Source organism: Neomonachus schauinslandi, chromosome 4 (genome assembly GCF_002201575.2).
Source record: "Neomonachus schauinslandi chromosome 4, ASM220157v2, whole genome shotgun sequence".
Classification (NCBI taxonomy): domain Eukaryota; kingdom Metazoa; phylum Chordata; class Mammalia; order Carnivora; family Phocidae; genus Neomonachus; species Neomonachus schauinslandi.
The window spans coordinates 18,461,519-18,477,849 of record NC_058406.1 but is presented as its reverse complement, the minus strand read 5'-3'; the positions used below and the strand labels follow the sequence as shown (position 1 = coordinate 18,477,849).

At 43.7% G+C, this 16,331-nt stretch overlaps 1 protein-coding gene across 2 annotated transcripts in view; it reads right to left on the bottom strand.

The window, feature by feature from the left end:
• Positions 1-11,089, bottom strand: part of MACO1 (macoilin 1) — a 59,127-nt gene extending 48,038 nt beyond the window's left edge. The window contains exon 1 of one of the 2 annotated variants that reach the window (XM_021683565.2): positions 10,907-11,089. In XM_021683565.2, the coding sequence (XP_021539240.1) occupies positions 10,907-10,986 (80 nt within the window). In that variant the 5' untranslated portion in view covers positions 10,987-11,089. The remainder of the gene's footprint in view (positions 1-10,906) is intronic. The other variant, XM_044913906.1, reaches the window with a different exon arrangement.
• Between the last annotated feature and the right edge of the window lie 5,242 nt (positions 11,090-16,331).

Genomic DNA, 16,331 nt, shown 5'->3' with positions numbered 1-16,331 from the left:
CTATCATGTAGATCATTTTTGGAGCCCACATAATTACCGTGAGTGTGGCCATCAATCCTCAGTACCTGACCTTTTCCCTAGGCAGACTAATAATGGCCATTTAGTTCACTTGGTCCTCACCACAGAAATGACTCTGTAGAAGATTTCACTGGCTGTGCTAGTGGCCATCTATCTCAATCCCTAGCTTTCCTGTCTTCTCTGGAATAGCAACTGTGAATTGCTTTTAGCTTTCAGTATGTGGCATGATACTTCTTAAACCAAACTGCTGTCTTCTCTGTTATCAAATACCTCTCCCTACTCCACATCACCTCTAGAATATTCATCCAGCCTCTTGTCCAGCCCATACTCCTACCGAAATCAGATTATGTGTAATTATAGTCCTGCTACTCCAAGTGTGGTCCATGGACCAGCATCATCAGCATCACTATGAGCTTTTTAGAACAACAGTATTTCAGGGCCCATCCCAGACCTATTTCATCTAAGCCTGCATTTTCACCAGATCCCTAGACCATCTGTCTGTACATTAAAACTTGAGAAGTACTGGCCCATGATATAAACTTCTCATTGTCATGGAACCTCCACTGAATTCCACAGTGTCTCAGAAATTAAACAACTATCTACTTAAATAATCAATACTTATCTCCAAACCCTTAGTTCTCCTTCCCTCAATTGGGAACATTGTTCAGGGTTGATTCTTCCATTTTCTTACCTTTCTATCTGAGTCACAGACAAGATCCCCACCTCAGTACAATTTAACCTAATGAAGCACTTCTGCTACTACACCCATCCTTCAGCACACAACACAGACATCACATCATTAAAGAAGGCCTCCCTGATCCCAAAGTAAAGACTGTTACCCCATTATATGCTCACATAGCATCCCGTACTGTAAGAACATTTAATCACGGTTATAAATAAACAGTATTTTATTTAATTAACTATTTAGATGTAAAGTCCACAAGAACAAAAGAGCTGCCTATTTTGTTCCCTACTTTATCCTCAGTGCCTGGCAGAGCACCCTGCACACTACAAAAACTCAACAAATATTTGTTGAATGAATGGCCTGCAATGCACAAGAGTGTTTAGGATTGACAGTAAGGCCTTTACCAGAGTACACACTTAAAATGAAGGTAGACAGAGAAATCATGCACAGATGACTGGGAAGGGTATGTGAACAAAGCAACATCAACAAAAGATACAAATACAGCTTCTGCTCCGAAGATTACCATGTACCTGCTCCCAATCTGTTGTGGTCTTCAATAGGAAGAAATGAATCTAATCAGCCTTGCTCTGCGTACCAGACTATCACTCCATTTGGCCTGCCTGCCACTGGCTCGGCCTGCAGTGGGGGTTCTCAAAGTGTCTTCTATTTAGCCTAACATTAAAGAAATCTGCAAAAATGTAAAGCCACACCACTCTTCTCATGGATTTATTATTTTTATATCAGCTTGTAATTATTATTTAAAATGTGTCTGTCTCAATTTCTAATACAGTAAATATTGATAGATATAACCCATATAAACCCAGAGTGGAAAGAGGTCCCGAGACAAAAATAATTGAGAAATGGTGGACTACAGAAAGTTATGCACAGCATCAAGATAAAATGGTCTCGCCCCTGCTGTTAGGTTCTGCACCTGCCTCCCGGTGTGCAATCCAGACAGGAGGATGCCTGAGAAGACCTAAGCTACTCCTTATTTCTTTTCTATTCTAGGCCTCTTGCAGACTGCCAAGAGAACCTTTCGAGTGTCAATTACACACACACACACACAGCCACTGCAATGACAAATCTAGCGTAAAATATGCCCAATTTAGAAAGCATAAAGAAAACCTAGAATAAGAAATCACTTAAAAAAGCTTTTAAGAATTGTGTGGTGGGGCGCCTGGTGGCGCGGTCCATGAAGCGACCGACTCTTGGACCAGCTCTTGGTTTCGGCTGGGGTCATGAGCTGGGGTGGTAAGATCGAGCCCCGAGCCCCGAGCCCCGCGCCCCGCGCAAGGCTCAGTGCAAGGTCTGCTTGGGATTTTCCCTCCCCCTGGCCCTCCCAACCACCCCCCTCCCATGCGCACACTCTCTCTCTAAAATAAATAAATAAATAAATCTTTAAAAAAAGAATTGTGTGGTATATAGTGTTTTTACAAAGGATCACATAGACTGCAGAGATATCAAGGACAGGTACTGTAACTTAACACAGTTGGAGAATTTAGAGTTTTGGAAATTCTGCTTCAAAAACACTTTCATCTAAAAAAAACCAAACAAACCACACCACTTTTGACAGTGTGGACTCTGTGAGGTTTGGGATGGGGGGCTGCAGAAGCACATGAGGAGAAAGAGAACAACCCACAGGATTACACTTCACATCTTCAGCAGTAGTAATCATCTACCTAATCACACCTTACACTTACATCATATGTGCAATTTTTCCAAATGCTTTCATATTAATTACCTCATTTTAGCCTTACAACTGTGAAATAGGCAGGGCAGTTATTACCCTTTCATAGGAAAGAAACCTGAGGAACCAGGAAGTGAGAGGCTGCGGAGCACTGTTGAAAGAGCACAGAAACAGGAGTCTGGAGACCACAGAGAAGTGAATCCTACGTGGAATGCTGTGCTGCTGCTAAAAAGGTAAATGAATACATTTCCATGGAAAGAAATGGAAAGAGATTAAGTGAGGAGAAAAGCCAAAAAACTTTTATGTAAACTGGAATCGTACTTTTGTTAAGGGAGAAATACACACGTTTGCTTATATAGAAAAAAAGAAAAAAATGATACTTAAAAATTATATAACAGTGATCATCCCAGAGCAGGAGTACTAAGGTCTGGTGCATTATGCTAATACACTATCACGTTAATTTTTGCATACCAAGTATGTTACTTTTATTTTTTTTAACTCTTCATTTTGAAATAACTTTGGACTTACAGAAAAGTTGCATGAATAGTACAAAGAGTTCCCTTATATTTTTCACTCAGAATGCACAAATGACATTTTATCACGTTCTTGATATCATTCTCTCCCTATATATGTTTTATTGGTTTTTTTAAAATCAAAGTCAGGAAATTAACATTGATATGTTACTATTATTTGATCTAGACACCTTACTCAAATTTCAGTAATTATTTCACTAACGTCCTTTATTTTTTTAAAAGATTTATTTATTTATTTTGGGGGGGGAGGGCAGAGGGGGAGGGAGAGAGAGAATCTCAAGCAGATTCCCCGCTCAGCATGGAGACTGACACGGGGCTTGATCTGAGATCATGACCTGAGCCGAAACCAAGAGTCAGATACTCAACTGACTGAGCCACCCAGGCGCCCCTCACTAATGTCCTTTAAAGCAACAGATAAATAGATAGAGCTCGATCAACCAATAGGATCCTGGTCCGATCACATTTTGCACTGTTGTCATATCTATACTGGTTTTTTAAATTATTATTTAATAGACATTCTCTTTTTGAGAAGGAAAAAAGGTTCATGGTACCTGCTGCTTCACCTGGAAAATGAAGAAAATGACACTTGCTCTCCATGTAGCAGAAAGTCTGAGAGTATCACATGAGTTCTTACACATAAACATCACTCAGAAACAATGAAGTGGCACAATACTGTACAAAAGAAAGAGGACAGACTCTAGGGTTAGACTCATACGGGCCTCTATCAAGTAACCAAACCTGGGGCAACTGTGGTTTCCTCACATATGAAACTGAAGCTAATACCCTTACTGGAACAAAATAAGACAATGAAGAAAAGATAATAATAGCAGCAACAGCAAATAACTTCATGAGCAATCATCTGTGTCAGGCACGATGCTAAGTTTTTTATGTGACTTATCTCAATTATCCTTATAGCAGTCCTATAAAGTAGGTGGTATTATTTACCATCCTCATTTTACAGATGAGAAAACTGAGGGCTAAAGCAAGTAAGTGACTTGTTCAAAGTGACACAACTAGTGTCAGGGACATTCTTTGAAGTCGAGTTCAAATAACTTTAAAGCCCATATGTTTATCCATCACACTGGACTTTCTCATCTCACATTATTCAATAAATATTATTTTCCTTCTTTATATGCTTTCCTATATACACATTCAACTTATATAATTCTTTAATTCTACAAGAGAACCAAGTTTTAAAAAAATGAGCAGATGTACTTTATGAAAGAATAAACCCTCAGTATCTCATTCATAAACTATGAATTTATAAACTTAATTTGTAAACACACTATGAAGCTCTACAGAAAAAAGTTTTAAGTCAAATATTCTTTTTTTTTTCTTTTTTTAAGATTTTATTTATTTGAGCGAGAGAGAGAGCAGGAGCAGGGGCGGGGGGAGAGGAGAAGCAGATTCCATGCAGGACCCTGGGATCATGACCTGAGCCAAAAGCAGATGCTTAATCAACTGAGCCACCCACGCGCCCCCTAAAGTCAAATATTCTTTACAGAAATAACTATGGCACGAAACATGGGACAACTCAAGACTGCTTTCTAGCGAAATTCACACTCCTAGAATGATCATTGTAATAGAGAAACATGTAATTCAAAAATAAAAAGATAATTCATTTTTTAAAAAATTCATAATTACAATAAACCATTAGGTATAGCTTGTCAAGCCTAGAGCAAGGCAAGAAAATAATGCTTATTACATCTGAGAAAAAAGATTCTAGCCTTAGTATTTCTCTCATCTGAGACAGGAGTTTTTGTTTGACCATGAACACGGCACTCATTCTCTCTATAACGCAAGTACCCTCACTACAAGATAGGCAAAATACTGACTTTAATACTGAGCAACTTATTTGGTTTTTAGAAGTGCTTTAAAGATGAACAAAGTAATAATATAATTTAAAAACAGAGCTAGACTGTTTCTGGCCACCTCCCCTGTGCTAGGTAAGGAAAGAGATCTCAAACGGTCTAAGTCCATTAGTGATGTCTACAGATAAACCTCAAGTGGACTAGCTGCACTATTTCAATCCACTAAAGGCAAAGCCTCTAAAAAAGAAAAGGCAACAGAAGAGATGGATGAGAGAGAAATTATTTCTGATGTCACAATCCCATGACTCAATGTGAGTACGTTGTCCTTAAGAGCAGCAGAGGAAAACAAAGGAATGAAGGTTAGTGGTATGAAGGGGCTTCCAAGTCTGGGGATGATAGGCATTTTGGAAGGTTGATGAGCAGAGGCCAATTTGGTATCAGTTAAGTTAAATGTTAAAGATATAAAGCCTCAAAGAATACATTCTAACATTTTTTTTTTAAATTGCCATTACCAGGATCCACGTGACTAAAGGTGAGAGACCTTGAGGAAATATTCACTCATTGGGTATTTGAAGAAATTCATGATGGAAAAAAAAACATCTAGCAAAGGATATGTGTTTCTGCTGTTGGTCTGTACCATTATACTTATGTAGCTTGTTGGGCAAACAACTTTTTTCTTCTGGGCCTATTTCTTGAAAACAATCCAAGTAAAATAATTAAACCCAAATCTAGTAAGCCTACAGAATAAAAGTAATCAGAATCTTTGAAGAGCACACTAAATTTCATCAAGAAAAATAACCCAGGGGCGCCTGGCTGGCTCAGTTGGTAGAGCATGCGACCCTTGATCTCAGGGTTATGAGTTTGAGCCCCATGACAGGAAGGAAGGAAGGAAGGAAGGAAGGAAGGAAGGAAGGAAACCTAATTACAGTATTTCACTTTGAGCTCTTAACCATGTTTAAAATTTCTATCTGACCCTCCAGACTCCACAAGGTATATGTTATATTTTATTACATTCCCTTAAGTATCACCTGGATGGTAGCCTAGAAAACGACAAAACAAAACAAAACACACATATATATACACACAAAACCCCAAAGGGTTAATATCAGTGGGAAGATCTGGGAGAAATGGCCAAAGAAAAAGACTCTGGACATATAAGTGCCTATAGAACAGGAACTGGCTCCCGAATATTTGGCAAATAACTAACAAGAAAGTGAAAATAATAAGCTATTAAGTCTACCATTAAAACCAATCTCCAAATCTAGTGAGGTTCAAGAAAGGCCACAAGGAATCAAAGAAAAAGGAGAATATCACTAATGAAACAGGAAGCTTTAAAGCAAATAATCTGAACTAGATCACGTTCCCTCCTTCCCCTGCCTCAACTCGTAGCAGAAATTTAAAGGGATTTTCAAAACATCTAATGAAACTAAACGGCCAAGAGTACTCAGACAAGAAGAATCATAAATGAGAGTTGGAGGAAAGTACCTGTCTTTTAAGGTAACACACTACTGGCAAAAACTAAGTACAAAACTCCAGTGTGGCAGATTTGTTCAAATGCATTTCATGCAAACTGCAAATATAAGGGTTAGGTAAACACCTCACTGGAAAGGTTAGTCCAAACTTACCCCCTTCCCCAACACCCCTCTAAAACAATACAGAATCTATCACTTTCATGTCAGGTCCAGTGTGGCTGAAAAAGCCTCCCAAGATTACCAAAATGCTTTTAGGCTGTGAGGTTGCAACACTGGGGGGTCTGGGGTTTCGGCTGCAGAACACATGTACAATCAAGGCAGCCAAGGATCAGGCCAGCCTCTAGTGGCTTTAATAAGCATAGCCCAAAGGAGCCAAAACTAGGCTTAGGAAACATCATTAATTAAAGAGGCAGGAACGGCAGAAAAGTGAAATCTCTGGAGATCAGATTATTTCGACTAGGGTCTGAAAAAGGAAATTAGGAAGCTGAGAAGGATGCAAACTTGGATCATTCCAAAAGTCAGAGGCCAGGAAACTCTTTTCTGAAACAAAGACGGGCCAAGGTATTCTACCTACCAGGGACATCCGAGTCCTCAGCTCTAGTTTGAAGGTGTGAAGCTGTAAAAATCTACGAGTCAGGCACAGTCCTGCTCGTCGAAGCTGCAGGTGGCGCGCTACACGATGACAGGAAGTATTCATAAATTCACAAGTGAAGGGGCGCTTCCTTCAACCACCAGTAACAAAGATATAGAATAGTTTCCTGAAGCTTAACACATGTGCCTTACTTAAAATGCTTATTATGCCTACTTGGGCAAGTAACAATTTTAACTCCAGAAGCTTTCACCATAAACGTCTCTGCCCCTGTCTTCTCCCTACCACACACATCATCTCATCTTTCCCTTATAAAGTCAGCAATTCTCAGGGGGAAGGAAGTGGGGAACATGGCAAAGTGACAGGTGGCTAAACCACACAGGATCCCCTTAAGGCTTTTAAAAACTGTAGCACTCCAACCCCACCTCACCTGGAGAATCACCGCATGTAATTAGACGTTACTGCTGGGAGTGTCTGGTGCATGTGTGAAGGAGCAGACATGGGCAGAGAATCGCTGCCATAAAACCTGAGGACGTCTGGAATGTCACAGTTAAGTGCAGTTATTTATTTTACTTTCTCTTATTAATAACTGTTCCTTATCATTTCCAAAGTTCTTTCACATTTATCTCATTTGAGTTAGAGAATATTCCCTCACTTACTGGCGACTGTCTACTTCACCATAAAATAGCACAGGGCAAAATAAAGCTGTTAATGCATCAGGTGAACAACTAAAATAGCCGGCTAAAATATAATTCAACAAAAATATTTTTCCTTGAACAGAACGCAAAGTTCTTTGGAACCTCAAAACCACTGTACAAATTTAAGAGGGCATTATGATGATCTACTAAACTGTAAACTCCTTGAAGACAAGAAACCATATCTAATTCTGTATCCTCCACGATTCCCTGAACAACACAGGTTCTTAACTGAGTAGGATGAATTAGTTTATATTCATTTATTTATTAACTCACACACTCAACATTTATTGAATACTGAATTTCTACTCTGGATCTATGCTGGCTCGGATTGTTTTTAAATGTGTTTTGAATTTTAGTTCTTAATAACATAAAAGAAAATCATCACCATTCCTGTTTCTTTTCTCTTATTCTTGATTATTAATTTGACTGGAATAAGATATATGTACATTTCAATTTTCAAACAATGGGCACACATACAAATGAAGATAATGCTGATATGTCTAAAATCCATTTTCCTTTTACCTTGCCCCGAAACAATTCTGTCACAGTCATTATACTGACAATAAGCATATCATTTGACAATCACCTCAGTCACAGTTGCTGGATTGGAGCCCATGATTAAAAGCGTCTCAGCAATAGGATTTTTTTCAGCAAGACCAAGCAGCAACTGACCCTTTGTTTTGACTACTCAACTTCTGTTTATAACTGTAGCAAATCTTATAGTCTCTCTTGCCTCCTTAAAAAATAAACCAAACACGTTAAACTGTGATAACAACAACAGGGTAAATAATATTTGGATAGCCTGCTAGAATTTATAAGAGTTTCACAAACTGAACATGAGCTCCTTTAGTCCTCAAGACTCATTTGACAGATGAGAGAATGGGGCTCAAAGTGGCAGAGCTGGGATTCTGAGTCCGAACCCAGGTCTCCTGATGCCCACAGTCCAGTGCTCTCTTCATCACAGCTGCCTCCTTGCTATGCCCAGACTCAAAAAGTTGTGCAGACTGAGAACATGAAAATAATGTTCATGAAAGGTTATGCTGTGAAACAGTAGACAGTGGTTATCAAAACTGTCAACAGAGCCTCAGGAAAAAAGGTCTCTGTTTAATAAGACCAAAATTGGCTAGATGTTGAGAAACAAAATGGGTAATAGACGGTATGAAGAACAATTTCATATAGAGTTAAATTCGATGATCACAGAAATTTGATATTCACAAATCCTCAAACACCATAATTTATAACTAGCCCACTCATTCTGTTTGTTTTAGGAATAAAGGAAAAATTTCTAAACATATTTTTAAAAACAGAATTGGAAAAAAACAAAACTATGATCTTGTTCTTTAGTCCAATACTCCATATTATAAACTAAGAAACAGGTAAGTGAATTAAAACATTCATTTCATATATGATGCTCCAAAAGGAAAGACAGGTAGAAATGTATGTAGGTCTTTGATTAACATCTAACTTAAAGAATGCCAAACAGAGAAGGGCAAACAGATTTGAGAGCTGTTGGGTTTTAAAATTTTACAGCAAAACTCTGAATAACTTGCATAGCATATTTACTGTAGGGTAAGAACATTTGAATTCCAAAAGCTCATCACTAAAATAATAGATCTTCATTAGACAATGAATTCACATTGTTCCCATTGATTGAGTGGTTACTATCAGGCAGGTATTAAATTGGGCATCATTTGTTCAAATATAAAGAGATGTCAAAATACAACACATGTAAACAATATGGGATCCCCAGTCTTCTTTCTATAAAGGTATATCATCATATGTTACGGTGACTAGCAGCCATTCAAAGTCCTTGGTCTACAATTCTGTTTAATATGCTTTTTCTATTCTTGTGTCACTATTAAGTTCTTCAAATCTTTTTCAATGGGCAGAAACAAATCCTTCCTAAAGGATCACAGTGTCTTCAACTTAAAGAGACATTCCTCCCCCACCTTTTAAATCTGTAGGAAAATGGTTTTTGCTTTTTCACTTTTAGTTTAAATGGTCAGGTTTGATTAATTCAGCTTGGATTTTGGCCTGTTTTACTGACTGCTGTACCCTCATAGCTAGAACAGGGCCTGGCACATAGTATGTACATTTGTTGAATGAATGAATGAATTATTCCTATGATCTATGGCTCATTACATAAGGATATATCTATAGAGAAGGATAAATATACATAAGAACTTTATACTTTGACTTCTTAATGCTTTTAAACTTGAAATAAAGGAAACCCCTGATGTTTACATCACTCAGCTGCTTGTGAAAAGCAATCTTCCATATATGTAAACAACAGCATGTGCAAGGTGTACAGTTATGCTAAGACTTGGTCATTAGCTTGGTGACAACTTGGGTGTTATCAGCTACCTCACATATTTCTCTAAGTCCCACAGCTCAAACAGCTAAATTGTAAAATACCACGAAAACTCAATTAAGCCTATATACACATGCTGATAATTCTCCTTTGTAAATTAATGATTTCTCCACCGAAATCATTTATCAAGGCAAGTACCATTCAGAATTAACATTCTAAGAAGAACCAGAAAAATGACAGGTCGTACACAAGTTTTGCTTAGGAAGCTGTGATTGTCACCAAGTTGCCCCATGAACCTGTTATCCTTCTCCCCCTCAGAGCAGCGAATTCAGTTTCTATTTAAAGGGACACTGCCTTTTTTTTTTTTTTCCCCCGGAAGAAAAAGAAAATTTTGAGTTTGGAAAAAAATCCCTTTTAAAAGGTTCGAAGAAAACTATCAGCTTAGAATGCTCAAAATAATGTTTGCTAAGAAAATGATCATCAGCTCCTGAGTTTGGAGCGGGGCCACAGGGCATGATTAGGGGGTATCGTCTTCAGCCCTCGGTGCCAAGTCTGAGATCCCGCAAGAGAAGTAGAGGGTGAAAGACCGGGCAACGTGGCCACCTGCCCAGTCTGCCGGGGACCGTGGGGCCACCGTCTGCTCCCAACTTTGTCAGCCTTTCCCCCTAGTGCATATGGTCCACCCGCCTCCCGATTCAGGCCGGCGACTCCCAGGCCAGAGCGGAACTGGGGGGCCAGCGGAGGCCCGGCGGCCCCGGGAGCAGCCCTCGGGGCGCGGCGGCTTGGGCTAGGGGCGCGGGAGGGGAGGGGGCCTGCCGCCCCTCCCCCCGGCGGGTCCAGGGAGCTCCCAACGGCGGCTCCGCGGCTTCCTCTGCCAGCGGCCGCCGCGCCCTCCCCGCCCGGACGGCGGCCCTCGCCACGCCCCGCACCCCCGGGGCGCACCCCTGCGGGCCGGCCGGAGCCCCCCGGGCCGCGCTCCTCTGGAGAGCCCCCGGCGCGGGCGTGCGGCCTAGTCGGGGTTACATAACGGGGCCGGGCCCCTCCGCAGCCGACCGGGGGCCGCGGGGCCCGCGCGGGTGGAGGCGGGGGCGCCGCCGCTCACCTGCCGTAGATGCCCTCGGTGATCCGATTCCGCTTTAGGGGGCGGCGGAGCTTACTGCAGTCGGCGTTCCGCCGCTTCATCCTCCCGCTGGGGGGCCGGGTGCCCGCGCCGCCTCCGCCGCCGTCTCTCACCTCAGCCGCCGCCGCCGCCGCCGCCGGCCCGCCCCGCGTCGGGCCTGGACTCTACCCCTGGGGCCGGTCACACAGACATGGAGCCAGCACCCGGGGGGGAGGGGGTGGGACGGGGAGGGGGGGCTCAGAGCCTCCTCCGCCTTCGGAAACAAAGAAATGACAATTCCGGGGCCCGCCCGCCCCAGCACCAGCCAGCCGCCTGCCCCGCCTCCTCGGCTCCGACGGACGGCCCCCGAGGCCAATCGAAGGCGTCGCTACGCCGCTGCCGGCCAATCCAAGGGCCCGCTGAGGCACAACGGACCCGAGAACCCGCCTCTTTGAAGGACAGAAGAATGCGCCAATCATTATAGTGTCTGTGTGCGTGCCTGGGCCTATCAGAAAAGATTTAAATAGAGGCTTATAAATAGGCCCTATAAATATAACATCCTATATTATGCCTTATTGCGAAGGCACACTTCATGACTGTTGGATTGCGTTTCATTGTATTATAATCCATGCTAGAGCATACCGTGCTATATTCATTGCCCGCTATCACTAGCACCGTATGAAATCGGGAGGCCTGGGTTTGCGGCATGTGCTGTTTTCTGCGCTGACATGTGCCCCAGTCAGTCGCGTCATTATGTAAGGGGTTCGCAGCATCCTCCCCCTCCGGGAGCCTCCGGGGTCAGCGCCGGGGGCCCTTTCTGCGGATCCTGGAGCGTTCGGCCAGGCCGGCCGCGTCAGCGCGCGACAGGCTACGAATGACAAAGCAAACCCCACACACACATACACGCACACACCCTGCCAGCTCCCGGCGACGTGGTGACAGCGCGGCGGCCAATCGGAGGAGGCGCGGGGCGGGGCTGCTACGGTCCCGCCCCCTGGGGGCGCGTCACAGGGGGCGGGGCCGTGGGTGCGCGCGACGTCGCGCTGGGCTGCCGGGGGTGTGTGGGGCGGTGCGACCCTCTCTCCACGTCTGCAGGACGGGCTGTGCGGATGGCTCCGCGGGCACCTCGCCTGCTGGACACGGCGAGCGTCAGCGTCGGGGACGTGTCAGTGCTGTGCGAGGGGTCGATGCCGCGGGGACTAAGCGGAGGCTGCTCGGCGGCGAGGGCCGAGCTTTTCAGATGTTGGGACACCGGCCAGCGACCCCTCTCACCGGACCCTCCTAGAGCGCCGATTTTGTGCCAGGCACCGTGCTGAGTGCTTTGCATCTACTTGCTCATTTACTCCTCATTAATTCCTTGCAACGTAGGTCTGGCAAAATCACATTAGAAAAGACAGCAAAGATTCTTTTAAAAAGAATGTCATTAATGAAAACTGGGAAGCTGTCAAAAAGTAGCTGAAGGGAGGAGAAACACCCATGGATCTCATCACCTTAACACGACCACTATTAGCACTCTAAATTTTTTCTTTCTTTCCTATTTTCCCCCATGGGTGATATCATTATTACTATTACTGCTGTTATTACTGAAGAGTTGTGATCATACTAGATATTCAGCTTTGTATTCTGTTCTTTTGTGTGTGTATGTGTGAGTAAATTGATAGAAGTTTACTAAGTGAAGATACAGAAAAAGCTCTCAAAAGTGAGAGGGGTCCCGACAGGGTTGCCACTGAAGGCCTTTAGGGTTGGTCTTTTTGTATTCTGTTCTTTAATGTAAACATTGTCCCATGGTATTATGCATCCTCCCTAAATATTTCTGATGGCTGCTGAATCTCCTATCACGTGGCCATACCAACTTAACCACACACCAACAGTGGGACTGTGAGGTGGTCTTCCAGCACATTTTAAAAACTTCCAGGAAGTAGATGGTATATGGTTTTGTCCTGAGTTGGGTGGACCTCTTCCTGCCCTGTAATCACCCCCTTAATCAACACCTACCCCAAGGAGGAACTTGTAATTTGTATCAAAGTCATCATTCTCATCTGCTGTTCTTCGTTATTTTATCCTGCTCACAAATCTTTAAAGATCCTCCAATGCCTGAAAACCATTCTCTTTGTTATGGCATCCAGAGCTGTCACACTGGAGACCCACTCTCCTTTTCCAGTCCTACCCAGGCCAGCAAGCCTTATCTACTCACTGTCCTAAAACCCACTGCAACCTTATCTTCCCTCCTTTCTGCCTTTGCTCCCACACAGAGCATCTCCAGCAGTGCCTCTCCTAAGTCGGGTTTCTTGGGTGAGTCTTGTTCATCCACCAAGGATGAAAGCTTCTTGGGGGATTGGATCCTTATTCTGAAGAGATGCAGTTTTGAAAAATTGCAAGAGTACCTACCTTTTCAGACCAGGATTGAAATTCCAGCGTGGCCACTTACTAGCTTGGGCAAGTTACAGAATCTTAGAACCTCTGTTTCCACTCAGGTATGTTTTAAGGCTTATAGAATAATGAACTTTCAGGGCCAGGCATGCAGTAGGTAACGGCAAGCAATTACTGTTAATAGTGTACTTGTTTTTCATCCCTCACTTCTCTCCAGCATGTTGATAAAGTGGCACTGGGTGGCCAAGGATAACAAACTCCGTGAGCTCAAACTTTCACCAAGGCTGCCCATCATTGTGAAAGGGTCTGAATGGAATGCTCTGCTTGGAGCAGCAGAAAAAGGCTTCAGGGCGCCTGGGTGGCTCAGTTGGTTAAGCGACTGCCTTCGGCTCAGGTCATGATCCTGGAGTCCCTGGATCGAGTCCCGCATCGGGCTCCCTGCTCGGCAGGGAGTCTGCTTCTCCCTCTGACCCTCCCCCTCTCATGCTCTCTCTCTCTCTCTCTCTCTCATTCTCTCTCTCAAATAAATAAATAAATCTTTAAAAAAGAAAAAGAAAAAGGCTTCAGCTGCCAAGGTGAATTGGTTCATGGAGGAGGATACAGGCAGGACCTACATCAATATTCTGGAGGCTTGAATGCATTAGGAAGGTTACATGGTAAGATCCTGGCTCTAGACTCCATGAGGCCCCAGATCTGAATATAGCCATCAACTCCATGACTACAAGGTTCCAGATTACCTGGGCCAGAGACAAACAGCCAACTCAGTAAGGTTATTAACAGGGCCATATCCATGGTCTTTTCCACTCCCCTTTATGTCCCTGTTATCTAGGACAGTGCCATGGCACACTGTGGAACGAATAGGTGAGTAATCCAGGAAAAGATGACAGAGGCGCTGGAGCTCACTGTCTAGCCTACCATCCTTATAAGGACATTCCATGCTGTGGCAGAAGTGTGGAGTGACTGGGAGTTACTCTCAGGCATAAGGCTACATGGGGGAAAGAGAAAGAACAGAGAAAATCTGGTGGTCTGGGTTCCAGTCCCAACACCCTGTTATTGAGTTACTTGCATACATCTGTGCCAAGATCCCCTCTGGAGACTCTTCAAGCCCTGTGTTTAGAAGCAGGTCATTTTAGCTCCATTTTACAGATGGGAAAACTGAGGCTCGGAGAAAATAAAATTATGCAATTGGCTTGGTAGAGCAGCTTAGCTCAAGGAACAGCTGAGTGAGATCAAGCTGTGATGCTATAGGCCAAACCTGGGGCCTAGAGATGGTTATTGATGATTAGGTTTATTGATCTGGTGATGGGCTGGAGTAGGTTGACAGGAATTGTCCCCTTGCCAAGAGCCCACAGTAAGACTGCCCTTCTCCATTCCCTCCTTCTGCCCCAGCCAGACCATCTCTTTGCCCGGGCCACCCTAGCCCAAGCTCCTTTGGGCTCTAGTCAAGTGCCAGCCTTTCCCCTCTGAGCCCTCAGATGGCTCTTTGGGACCCTAAGGGCACAGGCCTGGGCAGAGGTGGGGTAGCCTCCTGCCTGCCACAGAGCCCCCCAAGCTCCCCATACCTCCACCATCAGTCAGGAACCAGGGGAGAGCAGTGGACATTTTACAGATGAGTAAGACAGGGAAGGGAAATCATCTGTTCGTATTCAAAAGACCAAGGCCCAGCCAAGAATTCAGGGTTGTCCCTCCTCTTCTCCTGGGACGTTCAATGGGCAAGGGGTTGAGATTTGTCCTTGAGCTTCACCTGAGCTCAGAATAGCTCAGAAGAGCCTGGAGAGTGATCATCACATCCCGTTTCACAAATAAGAAAACTGCATCCCCCCCTCTTTCAGTAGCTTCAAATCCCCTCAAGCCCTCGAGTCAGCTGCCCAGCTGCCTTGAACTTGGTTCCAATGCCACAGGAGTCACCGAAAAGTCCGGACGCTGGGGTGGCCACCTCTTACACACGTATCTGTGTCCCCCAGAGAACCCTGTTAATGGAGGATATTCATTGTAATGTTTAGAACAGAAACAGTTTAGAAATAACCCAGATAATCCTCAAAGGGGGCTGGTCAAACATGGTCACACATTCTTACCACGGAAGTCATGTGGCATGGAGAATGGTGACACGTAGCACTTACCACGTACAGTCACTGCTCTAAGCACCATATGCACTTTGATCTCAACCTCACAACAACCCTATGAGGTAGAGATGTTACTGGTGCCATATTAAAGACGAGAAAACTAGCCCAGAGCAACTCAGTTCTTTGCCTAAGGTCGCACAGTAAGTGATAGAGCCCGGATTCAAACTCAGAAATTCTGACATCAGAGCCTGGGTTCTTAGCCACCCTGATAGAATGTTGTAGAAAGATATTCCAGGCTTGGAAATGACTTAGGATATACTGTTCACGGAAACAGCAATTACTCATTTTTGTAGGGGAGAAAACAAGGCCTAAATTCACATGAATAGGAAGAAAAATCTGAAAAATATACAAAAAAAAGAAGAAGAACTGGTTTTTGGAGATATGGAAATCATGGGTGCTTTATGTAAACTTTATGCACCTCTGCATTTTCAGTTTTCTACAGTAAATATACCAACCCTGTGCAATAATAATTACTAACATTTATGGAGGATTTTCTACACATCTGACACTTACATGCACTTCCTCATTTACTCTTCATGACCGGGGTTCTCTGGGTGGCTCAGTGGGTTAGGTGTCTGACTCTTGATTTCGGCTCAGATCATGATCTCGTGGGTCGTGGGATCAAGCCCCACGTTAGGCTCTGCACTGGTGGGGAGTCTGCTTGAAGATTCTCTCCCTCTGCCCTCCCTCCACTTGCATGCACTCTCTCTCTCTCAAATAAATAAATCTTAAAAAAAAAATCTTCACAACCACTCTATGAGATTGACACTGATTTTCCCTAATTTACAGATGAGGAAATAGATATTGATCATCATACCCAAGTTCACACAGCCAGTAATTTGTGGAGTCAGAATTTGAACCCAGATTGCCTGACTCCCAAGCTCATGTTTGTTGAATGAATGAATGAATGATTGACTTAGCCACAGTTTACCCAG